At 44.8% G+C, this 14,982-nt stretch overlaps 1 protein-coding gene across 3 annotated transcripts in view; it reads right to left on the reverse strand.

Moving 5' to 3' along the window:
- The window catches only part of Itsn1 (intersectin 1), a 179,817-nt gene that overhangs the window by 66,691 nt on the left and 98,144 nt on the right, over positions 1-14,982 (reverse strand). For all 3 annotated transcript variants that reach the window (XM_038345999.1, XM_038345998.1, XM_038345997.1), the window contains exons 17-19: positions 7,822-7,949; positions 5,442-5,668; positions 3,646-3,767 (exon numbers count right to left, since the gene is read on the reverse strand). In XM_038345999.1, the coding sequence (XP_038201927.1) occupies positions 3,646-3,767; positions 5,442-5,668; positions 7,822-7,949 (477 nt within the window). The remainder of the gene's footprint in view (positions 1-3,645; positions 3,768-5,441; positions 5,669-7,821; positions 7,950-14,982) is intronic.

The following is a 14,982-nucleotide window of genomic DNA, read 5'->3' on the forward strand; positions in this document are numbered from 1 at the left end:
GCTGATTCCATGGCTCACATGAATACAGCAATGAACACGGAGCAACCGAGCATCTCTGTGGATCAAGATAGCATCCTGTGTATATACGCCCAGGGTGGTACAGCTAATCATACAGAGCTTCTATTTCTAGCTTTATTATTATTATTAAACTATGGGCATCTTGCCTGCTTATATAAGGAAATCTAATGTCTCTTCTTTTTTCTATGAAATTTAAATTTACTTTATTCGCATTGATGTTAAGGCGCCAGATTCCTCCCCTGGAACTGGAGTTACCATGTGGGACTTGAACCTGCGTCCTCCGAGCCGCTGATGCCCTTAACTACTGAGCCATCTCTCCAGCCCCTCAAATATCTTTTCTAAGGTAGGAGCCTAGAGGACAGGGAATCCTTCCTTTAGAACACTAAGCAAGTCCTCTGTGATGGCACACAAGAGGCTGTGGATGACGTGTGAATATGTGAGCCTGGTGTGTTCCAATAAATCCATCCGAAGCACAGAATTCGTCAGCTCTGGTCTGTGCCTGTAATTGGGTGTGTACATTAGTCTCTCAGTAATGTTCAGACCAACTGTGACGTGAGCTGACCTCAAGTGGTAAGATTTTGGAACTCTTTCAAAGAAAGTAGAAGAAAATGCTTTTTATATTTAGTTTTTTCTCTGCAAGTAGAAAAAGAATGCACACTCTTGTCACACAGGCAAGAGTTTGGATCCCCAGAATCCATATAAAATCAAGGAGTAATGGCTCATGCCTATGATCCCAGTGCTGGGGAAGAGGAGACAGGGCGCAATTTCAGCACCAAATGACCAGGTAGCTGGAAACTGTGAAGCAAGCCCTGGACTTTGAATTGTTTTTTTTTTTTTTTTTTAAATTATTTATTTAACTTTATGTACATTGGTGTGAAGGTGTCAGATCTCGTGGAACTGCATTTTCAGACAGTTGTGAGCTGTCATGTGGGTGCTGGGAATTGAACCCGGGTCCTCTGGAAGAGCAGTCAGTGCTCTTAACCGCTGAGCCATCTCTCCAGCCCCTTGAATTGTTTTCTAGAAATGATTTAGGATTTGCTCTGACAGGACAAAGGGGTGGGGCTAGACCATAGGTTCCTGAAGGTCACCCCCTAATGAAAGGACTAGAGAGAATTCCAAACTGTGGATTGGGATTGAAAGTTGTTAGAACATCTAGGGCTGAGCAAGGCAGAGAGCCAGAGGGAGAGAGGGAGAAAGGGGGAAAGAGGGAGAGAGAGGGAAAGAGGGAGAGAGGGGAAGAGAGGGGAAGAGGGGGGAGAGAGGGAGAAAGAGGGAGAAAAAGAGAGAGAGCAGAGAGAGAGGGAGAGAGGGGAAGAGGGGGGCAGAGAGAGAGGCAGAGAGAGAGGCAGAGAGAGGGAGAGAGGGGAAGAGAGAGAGGCAGAGAGAGAGGGAGAGAGGGACAGAGAGAGGGAGAGAGGGGAAGAGAGGGAGGGAGAGAGAGGCAGAGAGAGAGATGTGTTTCCGTGAGAGCACGGTGTGTGGAGGCGGCACACAGGGCGGGGTGCAGACTGCAGTGAGAGGCAGAGGACAGCCGTAGAGCTGATTCTCTCCTCCTCTCTTCCCATGGCTCCAGGGATCACACGCCAGGCCAGGCTCGCTCCTTCACACACTAAGCCACCCCGACAGCACAGTTACTTTTTTGAAATTCCTTGAGCAAGTCTGACACACCTGATGCTACTCCCATCTTGGCACCAGCATTTGTTCAGCTGGTGTTCATTCCGCAGATAAATCTTAACAGAAAATGGTGGTAAGTTCCTCTCACTGCTTATCCAGGTGTGTGGACAGCACACAACAGTCGCAAACTTCTCACATACGTGCACGCGCGTGCGCGCACACACATGCTGGCATACACCCTGGAAAGGGCGACCTCAGAAAGAAGGCCATTGCTGCTAGAAGAGCACAGCCCTGAGCCCAGCACTGACACTGATTCCTTTCCTCTTTGCGTTGCTAGGCTGCTGGACAGTCACAGGGAACTATACCACAGACACGGTTCTGCTGTTCCCCATGCCTTTCCCAAAAATGACTTAAATATTCGAACGGCAGACATCATCTTATATGTATTTATTTAATCAAACCTTCAGAATATGGCAATACACAAGATGGCACATTAAATTGTTAACAATGAAAAACAGTTTGGGAGCAAACTGGTCTCAAAGCAGAGATTCTAAAAGCAAAGTTCTTAAGGACCCCTCCCTCCCACAACCAAGACTTCCTGTAGTCAAAGGGGGAACATGGAGTGTAACCCTGCTATTCTTCAAGGAAGTCCTGAGAATCTGAGAAATTGATGGTTACAATGCTGACAAAAATAAAAGTGAGCCCTGGCTTATACAAGAGATTGACAAATAACTTGTCAGTCTCTACTATTTCCATGCCCATGTTTCTTAGGGGATGGAGGACAAGTAAGAGTTTGAGGCCAGCCTGAGCTACATGAGACCCAGTGATAGAAAGGAAGGAAGGAAATAAATAAGTGGATTTGTAAGCCAGGAAATCATTCTAATCTCTCTTAGAAAAAGTTTTGAACATGTAATTGTAAGTTTAATCTACCCGGATCTCCTGGCATTAGGCAGAACCTTGACAAATATGGAACCTGCAGATTGAGTCCAGAAAACAGAATCCAGCAAACAAACCCTTACAATTTACACGTTTCTTTTAGGCACAACCCTACGATACGAATTCCAACATGTTTTCACTGCCACAACATCCAAAGATCCGCTCACTTACACAGAATTAAAGCGACTTAAAGAACGAGACAGGAGCGAGGGGCAGACTTCCTGACAGGAGGCACTTACCCTTTCCCTTTTAACCTCCACCAGGAAAGCAAAGGGTTAAAAGCAAGGCAAAGATGTTTAATGAAATGCCGCACCTTATAGCACATCTAAACTCTACTCATTGACTCAAGCTGGGGGTCAGCTAGGCGACCCCAGGCGTCAGTGCCATTGTTAAAGCTGCAGGGTGGTAGGTTTCCCCACCAAAGCAACACAGATCTCTGTTCAGTGCCCTAGGAGGAACAACACGTATGTCTCAATTCTTAACTTTCAGTTACTTGTAAGTGAATGAGGAAACTCAAGTTGACATTTAGAAAATCATTTAGATCAACCACAGTGCTTGTCTTTTAAAATGAGTTCTTATAACGTTTCAGTTCTAAGGCTGTACTGGGTTGTTAATATACCAAAAAGCATAAACTGCGACAAAGCAAAGCTGAACGTTCTGTTAATTTTCTAAATAGTAATGCAGATTCTCTGTATTTAATTCATTACTTAAAAAACCAAACCAAACCATAATTGGCAGCAGCTGTGAATGAAGGAATTCTGCATTTGTAACTATTTCTTAAAGACTCTTAGTCACAGGTAAGCGGTCTAGTCTTAGACACTATCAGGATTACAGGACTGAAAGTAAACATTGTTGCTAATGCCTGCTGTCTAGACACACTTTTGAAACAAAACTTCCTGATAAAGAGAAAGGAAGGTTGAATTGCTGCTTCAAAGACCTCCACCCTGCACCTCTGGATCCTCGACCCTGCACCTCTGGATGTCACACCTGGAGATTTCCCGATTGTGCAACAAAGTGTAAAGAAGAGGCCAGATGCCAAATTCGCCACCTTTGCCATCTGGCTGCCATCTTTCTTACCATGACTACATCACCCGGCTGGATTGTGATTTCATCGTGACTCCTGGATTCAAAGGGGTACAATGCTCGGTAATACACCACTTTGACATTCTCCTGCGCAGAAATTGCAAGCGGGCCTTTCTCTGTTTAGGAAGAGGAGGGACACATTACAGGGATCACTGACATTGTATTGCAAAGATTTCCACCCATTCAAGGAATTTCTGAAACACACACTGAACGCTCATCAGTGGACTCTCCACAAGAGTTCTCAGAACTGAGTGTGGTGTCGAGGCAGCCCAGAGAGCCTTCTCTGCCTCCTGGAGTGGCTCTAGCAACACATCTGAAACTCATCAGGAACTCTGCTCCCCACCCAGCAGGGCTGATGGCTGGAGAGCTTTCTCGCAGGGGAAGAGGAAGAGAAACACAGCTATCCACATAAACAGAGGTTGGTCTTTGGGGTACTTAACAAGATCACATGACCCCAAGTGTTGCCTTCCATAACGTCCTAAGGACCCTGGGGGAATTGAGTATTCTGCACTTCTGGGTGACGATTAAGCCCAAGGGTGAAGACAACTGAAAACAATTTAGACTTTAAATCAAATGAAGAAATTCTGAAATGCATTCAGGCAGAGGACACTCTTGGATTCCGGCTAACAGTTAATTACAGCCCTCTGAATTTTTCTACACACTAGCTTGTAACTTGGCAGCCATCTTGGCTGAAAAGCACTGAAGTAGATAGATTATTATCTTTGTGTGCGGACCAAAGGTTTCTACTGACCTGAGGGGAGAAAGCATCCTCAGGGCATACTGAGAAAAGGCGCAGGGACTTCACTGGCCCCGAGGTTAAAGGAACGTGAACTCCCCTTCAGACCACAGAAAAACCACCAGATAGTAAGATTACTCTTTCCTGACCCTCCTACGTGCCCAAGCCAGTCCTTCTTCCAGTTACGGCACGTTAGGAAGGGACAAGAGGCTCCTGCTCAGTACCACATCTCACACCCATCCCTCACTGTGCAGCCAGGGAGCAAGCAAACGGTCTGAGGTAGTGTTAGGGTATTTGTTCTTATGTGATTATGGATTTTGAAAATACATTTCAGTTTGTACCTGATATTATCTAAGGGATAACTTTTATTAGTTAACTTTCCCTAAACAAGTTTAGGTCAGTCTTTTATTTATTTAATTTTTTAAAGAGGCAAATTGTATTGAAAGAGCAAATAACCAGACTCACTTTGAAATGGCTCAAAATCCAGTGTAGACAAAAAACAAACAATAACAAACAAACAAACAAACAAAAAAACCAGTTGAGACAGCTTAGCAACTTCAGGAAAAAACAACAAACTAGAGAAACAGTGAGTGATTTCTGCAAAATCGGCCAAGCTCAGCATTTGTGACACACATACTAACAGGGTTTGATAACAGGATTCTGGCCACTGGGATCAGGTCTGCAGAGGCTCCTGGATATCAGTGGAGGGAGGCTATTTGAAAGCTCCTGGGGAGGAAAGAGCTACAGTATCCACACACAGACAGACATCTGCCGGTATTAACATAAGCAAGCTGGGAGAGGTGCACGCCTTTAGCCCCAGCGCTTGGCAGAGGCAGGCAGAGCCCTCTGAGTTTGAGGCCAGCCTGGTCTACAGAGTGAGCACCTGTCTCAAAAGCACAGCCATCAAGATAGAGCCTGATTAGCCAGACATTGCTCAGAGGGTCTGGGAGATGACATCGTCTGCTGTACACACGCATACATATATGGGGTGACTCCGATGGGACCTGCGGCACACAGCGCTCCGCCACTGAACAGCCTCCACCCCGTCTGATACCTGTGGTCGGCCAGGGTGCTTGGACAGCTGGCTTAGCCGGGTCTTGGTGCGGGTGGAAAAGCCGACTCAGCTTGTCCTGCGCTTCCGGTTTGGCTCTCTCTTCGCCCTCCTTCTTTCTGACACTGTCCTCCCTTTTCAGTTTGTCCTCCTCATGGGGTTTCCGTGGCCTTGGGTGTTCCTCCTGCTGTACGTGCTCCAGCCACTGCTTGTCCCTGTCCTGAACTCGCCTGCCAACAGAGATGCTTGATTACAGCGAGGAAGCCACTCGGGTCAATGACGGCCGGCGCGTCAACAAAAAGCGCCCCTAGTCAGAGAGCTGCTCTTCACGCAGACAACATGAAATCACATGGTTTAAAAAAAGCACAGAAAGAAAACGATGTATTTCATAAAGTGGCAATAAGACCAAGAAAAAGTACACCTTAATGCTGAAACTGATACTAAACTACAAAAACCAAACCCCAAACAACCACAGAACACAGATGAACATAAACACTATGAAAACAGAAAATATCCACCATACTGTGGACGGGTACTGCCTAAGTGAGCGCATGTCTACGAGATTCTTATAGTTCCCCGCCAGGCGGAGGCACCACACTGATGCGCAGACCTGTTGCTCCCAAACCTGAAGGTCAATCAGAGGTTAACTGACCTCTGGGGCTGGAGAGATGGCACTGGGTGACCTGGGTTGGTCCCAGCAGTCACAGGACAGCTAACACCACCTGTGACTCCAGAACCGCAGGATCCAACGCCCTCTCCTGGCCTCTAAGACACCACACATACACAGTGTCCAGAGATACATTCAGGCCAAAACCCGAATATACATATAATGTCTTTTAAAAAGCACAGAAAGGCCAGGTGTGTGATGCTTGTCTTTAATCCCAGCACTCTGGAGGCAGAAGCGGGAGAATCTCTGTGAATTGTAAGCCCATCTGGTCTACAGAGTGAGTTCCAAGACAGCCAGGCTACACAGAGAAACCCTATCTCAATGCACACCCCCAACATTTCTCCCCCAAAAGCACTTAAATACATTTATTAGAGGGTAAAAGAGAGAGAGAGAGAGAGAGAGAGAGAGACATAGCGAGTTCCATGGATACATAGAGAGAAACTCTGCCTCAGTATCTTCCACCTTCAAAAAGTATCAAAGCACATTCAATAGAGAGTAAAAACATAAGAGATTTATTAGTTAAATTTTGGGTACTATTTACCGATACGGCTAGTTAGAATGTGTATTACATATTCTCATGAACTATAGCAACAACTGGGGGCCAGGGAGACGGCTCAGCTGAGAAAGGCGCTTGCATACATCAAGTCTGACGACGAAAGTGAGACCTGCAGAACATGGCAGAAGAGAACCTACTCTTGCAAGATGTTCTCTGACCTCCACCTACGCATAACCACACAAACCTGTATGAATGCACAGGCACGCACGCACACACACACACACACACACACACACACACGAAACCCCTATAACGTGAAGTTGGGGAAAAAACTGAGTTTGAGTTAACTGACACATACAACGAATCCCACTGTAAGGGGAAACAACAACAACAAAAAGGCCCAGAGTAATAAACTGGAATGAGCTCCCCAGCATTAAAAATAAAAACATACAAACACAAGACAGGCTCAGACGCTCCCATGTGCTTAGAACAAAGCTGGCCTGAAAGACCTTCTGCGGTGTCACCGACCCGATGCCCACCGTCACCGACTCACCCCAAATGTCTAGTGTCCTCTTTCATGGTAATTTCAATAACCCCTTTTTATAATTTGTAGTATCTCGCTAGGACATTTGGTCATTCTTGTTTCCTGGACTCTAAAATTGACTGAATTTCAAACAGTACACACCCATGAACAAAATCAGAGACATGAAAAGGTAACAAACAAATTCACAGAACGTTACTTGGAAAAATACTAGACAACTGGCAGGAACATCTGAACAGAAACAAAGTATGTTTGTGTCCTGAGAAGCAATGGCGAATCTTCTTTTGTACTCAGGCTTAATTTGCAGTTGCAATGAAGAAGAAAGGAGCCTGAGAGGCGCAGTCCTAGCTGGAAAAGCTGTGTGGCGAGCGAGCTCGGGGCTTGGCTTTCAAACCGTGCACTCTGACCATCACTGTTATTAACGGGCTGTGAACTGGAAACCTATTTTGGTCATTGGCATGCAAATGAGCTAACCAAGTGTCCCAATTCCTTGTCTGCTTCCATTATCCACATAGGAGAGCACTGGGAACTAAGAAAAAACTTCAGGGGTACTTACATATGCAAAGATTTATATACGCGTGTCTGTTTGCCCACACACATGAGGAATGAAGGCGCCTTTGAGAAGTGAGACCCAGCAGAGCAAACCCCGGTTTCCCCGAGAGGGTCCAGTCTGACTCACCTTTGAGTTTCTTCCTTTTGCTTTTCTAACTCTAGGCTCTTCCGCTCCTGCTCCTTCTGCCTCAGCCGCTCTGCCTCGATGGACTTCTGCTTCTGCAGCTGCTGCTTGCTGTGTATTTCTCTTAGTTCCTGGGAGGAATCAGGACACGTTATGAAGACCTGGGCAGAAGCACATGAACAGCTGACCAGCAGGCAACGCTTCATAGTGGCAAAGCCCCAGACACTGGCAGGTGACTTCAGGGTTGACAAATGTTCACTTAGAAATTGAAATCACTATGTCTTTGGCCTGGAGAGGGAGGGAGTGGGGGTATGGGTGGAGGGGAGGGGAGGGAAGGGGGAGGAGGAGGGGAGGAGATGGCAATTTTTAATAAAAAATAAATAACTGGAAAAAAAAAAAAAGAAAAGCTGGCCAGAAACAAGCCAAGCTAAGGCCGGGCATTCATAACTTAAAAAAAAAAAAAAAAAAAGAAATTGTAATCACTATATTTTGGCATGACTGATTACCGCTCATCGTCCCAGAGCACATTCCAGCAGGCTACAGCACACTACGTCATTCCTATGACATTTACTTATCTGTGCGGCTGGGGATTGAATCTGGGATTCCACACACTAGGAAGTGTTGTATGGGCTACTAAGTCACACCCTTCCCCTACTCCACCTCCAGGGTCTGTTTGTAAAGGACTTTGCCTGTGAGGGGCAGTGGGGGAGCAACACTGGAAAAGTCTCAACAGAATTAGAGGGCAACTAGTTTTATGCTACTGTGATTTATGAATAAAACTATAGTTATTATGATAACTAATCCATACCAATTTCTCCTAGCTTTGAAAACACACACAGCATTTCACATACAATCACTGTTAAAAATTCTTTAATCCCAGTATTCAGGAGGCAGAGGCAGAGGCAGGCAGCTCTCTTCAAGCCAGCCTGGTCTACAAAGCGAGTTCCAGGACGGCCAGAGCCACACATAGAAACCCTGTCTCAAAATACCAAACCGATGAACAACAACAAAACAAACAACCCTCAGCTCCTTCTTACGAATTTGAGCCCCAAGGATTTGGGGGCTCTCTGCTTTGTGAGCTTCACCCACAACACACACTGTGGGGGCTATTTTTCTTCAAATCACATCTACTGGAGAGCCTTTATCCTCACAAAAGCCACATGTGCAGCACCAACTGTCCCCACCAAAGCAGCAGCTACTTTCAAAGTAAAAAGTTACAATTTGATAGTAATCTTTTGCGATTTGATACCTCAAGAAATAACTGCAATTGCCTGCCAGCCTACTGCAAACCAAACAAATTATGTGATAAAGTACTTAAGCTCAGAAGTGTAAGCACCTATGATAGGACAGGCTTGGCAGGCACAGCGTTTGCCCAGCACACGCAAAGCCCCTGGCTCAGTCCCTCCCAAGAGAGAGGTAACTGACTGGAAACGAGGTGGTAGAGAGTGGGAGGTCTTATAAGGGGGGGGGAGGGGCTCCAGTGGGAGAACTGGACAGGACAAGCGTGGAGAACGTGGCTTGATGCAGCCTGGGCTATCCCTGAGGTGGCAGCCCTAGGTATACAGCCGAGGAACAGGGAAACCCGGGGCAGCACTTAGCTAGGAAGGGGACAGAGGCATCCAAGAATGGCCACTGGGGGACAATGACAGAGCCCCACTCTGAAGCTGTGATGGAAGAGAGAAAGCCAACTTTCAGTGGGAGAAAGAATTCCATTTTCATCACCTTCCTAACTGAACACCATGGGATGTTATGACCTGACAGCATTATGTCAAAACTCAGCCACATAGGCTTCCACAATCATTTTTAAGGAAAATAATTTTTAATAACATGAATGGATAATCTGGTTACTGATTGTCTAAGACAAGCAGAAGAGATCAATTCATCTAAGCATTCTTGGCTAAAGTGCCAGCACACAAAAGAAGCAGCTGTTGGGAGTGACCCTAAATCAAACTCTAGTGTCCTGAGGAGGGGCCAGGACACACAGTCAGAGGTATCTTGTCTATCACCAGCCCAACAGAGTCCCCACAAGAGGACACACACATCTGGAAAGAGACCTCACCAGAGGACACACACATCTGGAAAGAGACCTCACCAGAGGCCATGCACACCTGGAAAGAGACCTCACCAGAGGCCGTGCACATCTGGAAAGAGACCTTACCAGAGGCTGTGCACACTTGGAAAGAGACCTCACCAGAGGCTGTGCACACTTGGAAAGAGACCTTACCAGAGGCCGTGCACACTTGGAAAGAGACCTCACCAGAGGCCGTGCACATCTGGGAAGATTTACATTTTATCCTCCTTTAAAAACGTCATCATCCACAGCACAATCCCCCGGTTTCTGCCATGCTAAGAGTAGGAAGAAAAGGGAAAAACCAGTCTGAGGTTCAGGAACTTGACTGCTGCATTATCTTCTTACTCACTTATTTGTGGTGTACGCACATAAGGTCAGGAGGACATGTGGGCGGGAGTGTGTGGGGGGCTTGTGGAGGCCAGAGTCTGACCTTGGTGTTAGTCCTAGAGAGCTGTACACATGGTCACTAGATAACTTGAGTTGATGAGTATGAGGGTTTTGCCTGCATGTATATCTATCTGTACATCATGTGCATGTCTGGTGTCCATGTGCCTGCATGTATATCTATCTGTACATCATGTGCATGTCTGGTGTCCATGTGCCTGCATGTATATCTATCTGTACATCATGTGCATGTCTGGTGTCCATGTGCCTGCATGTATATCTATCTGTACATCATGTGCATGTCTGGTGTCCATGGAGGCCAGAAGAGTGCAATGGATCCCCAGGAACTGGGTTACAGAGGGTTTTGAGACATCCTGTGAGTGCCAGGTCCTTTGGAAGAACCACTGAGCCATCTCTCCAGCCCTGTCTACCCTGTGTGTTAAGGCAGTGTCTCTCACTGAAAGCCGGCTGACCCACCCATCTCTCTCAGATTTCTATGTGGGTGCCGGGAATTAAACTCAGGCCCTTGGGCTTGTGTGTCTTCATGCTTATGTGGCGAGCATTTCACTGAGTTATCTTTTCATTCCCTAGTTATGCATTTTAAAAATAAAAGTTCATGTCGGTTTTGGTGGCACACGTCTTTAATCCCAGCACTCGGGAGGCAGAGGCAGGTGGATCTCTTGTGAGTTCAAGGTCAGCCTGGTTTACAGAGTGAGTTCCAGGACAGCCAGGGATGTTACACAGAGAAACCCTGGATTGAAAAACTGAACAAGTTATTATATCATTTAGCCTTAGGAGGATAACCTTGAAAACATTTAACGAGAGGTATTGTGAAACCAGGGCAAACACCAGCCATGAAGTCCCAATGGATCCAACAGACACGTGCACAAATCAAGACATTTCATTTCTCCCAAGAATTATGAACATTTCCTGTCTTTGTTGAACTCAAGGAATCAGGCTGTGGCTAGAAGCTGGTGATGAGCAAGCTAGTCGACAGATAGAAGCAGCTAGAGACGGGTTAGCGAGCGGCACAAAACGAAAGAGCAACAAGAGGCGACTGATGGAACCAACGGCAACAATCACACCAATGAAATGGCTATAAAAACAAAGCTCGAAGCATCAACCACACCGACAATTCAGAATCACAGTTCATTTTCCAGACAACAACAGATTCACAGGTCAGTCTGAACTTGTCCTAAGAACAACCAAAAGGCTGCAGCCTCAAGTGCCTCCAAGGAAACGGAGCTTAGGAGCCGTAAAACAGCATCTGTCAAAGAAGGCTAACAGAAGGCTCTTGTGGCTTATGATGTGAACTGGAAAACAGCAAAGATTTTCTGCTATTTATTTCATAATCAGCTTGAAGGAAACTGAGGTGAGCCGAGCAGGCTTGCAGGCATTCTGACCTTTTTCCTTTGGATTCGGGAGTTTCAGATGATACGAAACAATGAAAGTCAGGCATTCCTAAGTCAGTGCTTCTCAAAGTCCTACTGCTGCGACCCTTTAGTGCAGTTCACGTCATGGTGATCTCCAACCAAAAAGTTATTTTCGTTGCTACTTCTTAACTGTAATTCTGCTGCTGTTATGAATCATAACATAAATATCTGATATGCAGGATGGTCTTAGGTGACCCCTGTGAGAGGGCCATTTGACCCCGGGGTTAAGACCCTCAGATTGAGAACCACTGTTCCAATATAATAACTTCTGTACATAGCCAGAATATGCCCTAAACAGTAGTGAAGAGCTTTCTTTCCTCAGCCTGATGAAAACAGTATGGGACAGAGTCCTTCACAGGGCGGACGGAGTTGGCTTCTCTCAGTCGCCTCTCAACACCGCTAAGGCTGGAGCCCGTGCAGTTAGTACAAGGTACCCTTTCCATTCTTTCAGGGGAAAATTAAGATCGCAAACACAGAGTTGAGTTGTTAACTTATCAAATTCTCCTGAAAGGCAACCTAATTGAGGTGACCCTCAAAATCTCTATAAAATATACACACCCCTTAGCACACCTCTCTACTTCAAAGCCAAAAAGAAATTATAAGGCATCAATCAGCAGTAACTTGTCTCTTTTTGTCAAATGAACTTCTTTCTTTCTAAAACTAGTCACTAAAATTACGTACTTTGTGGCTTAACACTTATGACAGTATTGAGTGTGTAAGTTCATTGGTTTCACTCAAGGGTATGAAATGTTTTACCGTAGACATGCAGGCACTATTATCTAATATAGTATGCTGCCCCCACCCGGTGTTGAGGATTGAACCCATGGCTGTGTGCGTGCTACACAAACATCCTACCACATAGCTGTACTTCCAGGGTTTTTTTTTGGAGGGGGGGCGGGGGTGGGAGTGGAGGTGGGTTGAGGCAGGGTCTTATTTGGCTTCAATTCACTATGTACTTGGGGGTGACTTTGAACTCCCAAATGGCAGGAGCATGTCACCACACCTGGTTCCTAGCCCACTTTCTTAATGAATGAGAAATCATTAAATAGGAATTCTGGAACCACTAGATACATTTTTACCACAATAATTATATGACAATCATAAAATTATAAAACATATAGCATGTAAATAAAAATTATGAGATTGAAAAAAACTTTATTACAGGATAAATGACTGCCTATACTGACTGGGCTGTCCCTGAGCTCCTGGTCGAAGAGGTCCTCCAGGCTCAAGCTGATGAGTGTCTGAGAAAAAGGCACATGCCACACATATGGCTTAAAATAAATTTTTTGGTTATTGTTTTTTGTTTTTGAGACAGGGTCTATGTAGCCCTACCTGGCACCAAACCTAGAGATCCATTTGCCTCTATCTCTTAAATGCTATGATTAAAGGCATTTGTCACCATGCGTGGCTAAAATAATATTTTTATTACTAGTAACATGAGCAGAATGCTAAAGACAAATGGCCACACATCTAACCAGAATCCATGAAGGAGCTCTGACCCCGTGAAGGCTGTCAGAGTGCACGGTCCAAGCAGAGAAGGCTCAACATATCTATCAGAGCCTCAGAGCGTCTCTGATCAATCACCAGTTATAAACTGTAACTTAAAAACTGGCAAAGGTCTGTTTTATATTAAAGATAAAATAAAAATCAGCTTGCTTTAATTTTCTTCCCAAGGCCCAAATGAGAAAACTCACTTCTTTTCCCTGAATAAGTGAAGTTTTTGAGTCATAAGACATCTTTGGACATCCTATGGCACGTGGCCAAAGTAATTCAAAAGCAGTATGCTTGACAAATTGAATATCCAAGAAACTCAGCTATTTTTCCAATGACAGATATGGCTCAATTTCAAGTTCACAGAAGATAGCTGTTCTCTGGCTATGCCAAGGACACAGAACTACTTAATCACTATGGCAGTTTCTCCTTTACTTGGTCTTAAGAAGAGTCAAAGTGCTGTATCAAGTCAAGTATTGTTATTTAAAGTATGAAATATTCACCTGAATGGTGTGTGCTTGCACATATGCCCATACTTGGAAAAATGAACTGGTATCAGAGGAGAGGCCAGCACCCAGCCAACCTAGATATCTAACTTTTTAGAATTATGCTGCTTCTTGTTTGTGCCTTAGGCTGTCCTTTAGAGATAAGAGGCAAAAACATGCTTTTAACTACTAACTGGCCATTCCTAAACTTGACATCACATACCTAAAAAGTTTTACTACTCTTAAATTAATCTCAGAGGAAACTAATCTGGGGAGTAAGATGAGGAATTCCAGCTATTTGTTTTACGCATATTTTCAACATCCACCTATCTATCTATCTATCTATCTATCTATCTATCTATCTATCTATCTATCTATCTATCATCTATCTATCTATCTATCTATCTATCTATCTATCACCAATCTATCTTATCTGTCTGTCTGTCTATTGTGTCTGTTGTATATGGCAGTTAAAGGACAACTTTTAGGAGTTGGTTTCCTGCTTCTATCATGTGGGCTACAGGGAGTGAATTATTTTCTTCACTGAGCCACCTTGCTGGCCCTCTTTGGAGTTTTAAGAGACATTAATTATTCCCAATTGAGTAATGAAATGAACAAGGAAAAGAGAAAACAAGCTAATGAGTCCAGAATATACAGAAACTTAAATCTGATGGAAAAATCTCAAAAAGAATTATTTGAAGACAGAAATGTACATGCCCAAGGAAAACAGATATTCCACTCCAAATTATAAAGTTTATTCATTAAAAATGGGAAAAGCATAGAGAATTTTTGTTATATAAATTCTAAGGTCTATATTAATGTTTAAAAACATGTTCAGAACATTCCTTTTAGATTGAATTCCACACTCACCAATAGCAAGTACTACACCTCACACCCAACAACGGGAGGCATCTTATCCTACGCTCTCTGCTACAGAAGAGAAAGCCAGGAGCCTCCCCCAGGAAGCTTGCTATGCTCTGCTGTTTCCAGACAGAGAAAACAGACTTAGTGTGTCCTGAAAACTCTGGTTGCCTTGCCACAACTGTCTCAGCTTCACACGAGGAAATCTGCCATTACAGGAGGTGTGCGCTACGTACTAGAGAATGAAGATGAGGAGGAGAAAAATGTCCAGGAGGCTGTCTCTCTTCCTTTATCTGATAACCTTCTCTTAAATAGTTTACAACCTTATAGAAAAGGCCCACATTTTACCTACAAAATCTCAACTGACCGAATCACTGCTGGTGTGACACAGACTCTAACACTTAATGCCTGCTGCCTTTCTCCACGGTCTTTCCAA

This window comes from Arvicola amphibius, chromosome 10 (genome assembly GCF_903992535.2).
Source record: "Arvicola amphibius chromosome 10, mArvAmp1.2, whole genome shotgun sequence".
NCBI lineage: Eukaryota > Metazoa > Chordata > Mammalia > Rodentia > Cricetidae > Arvicola > Arvicola amphibius.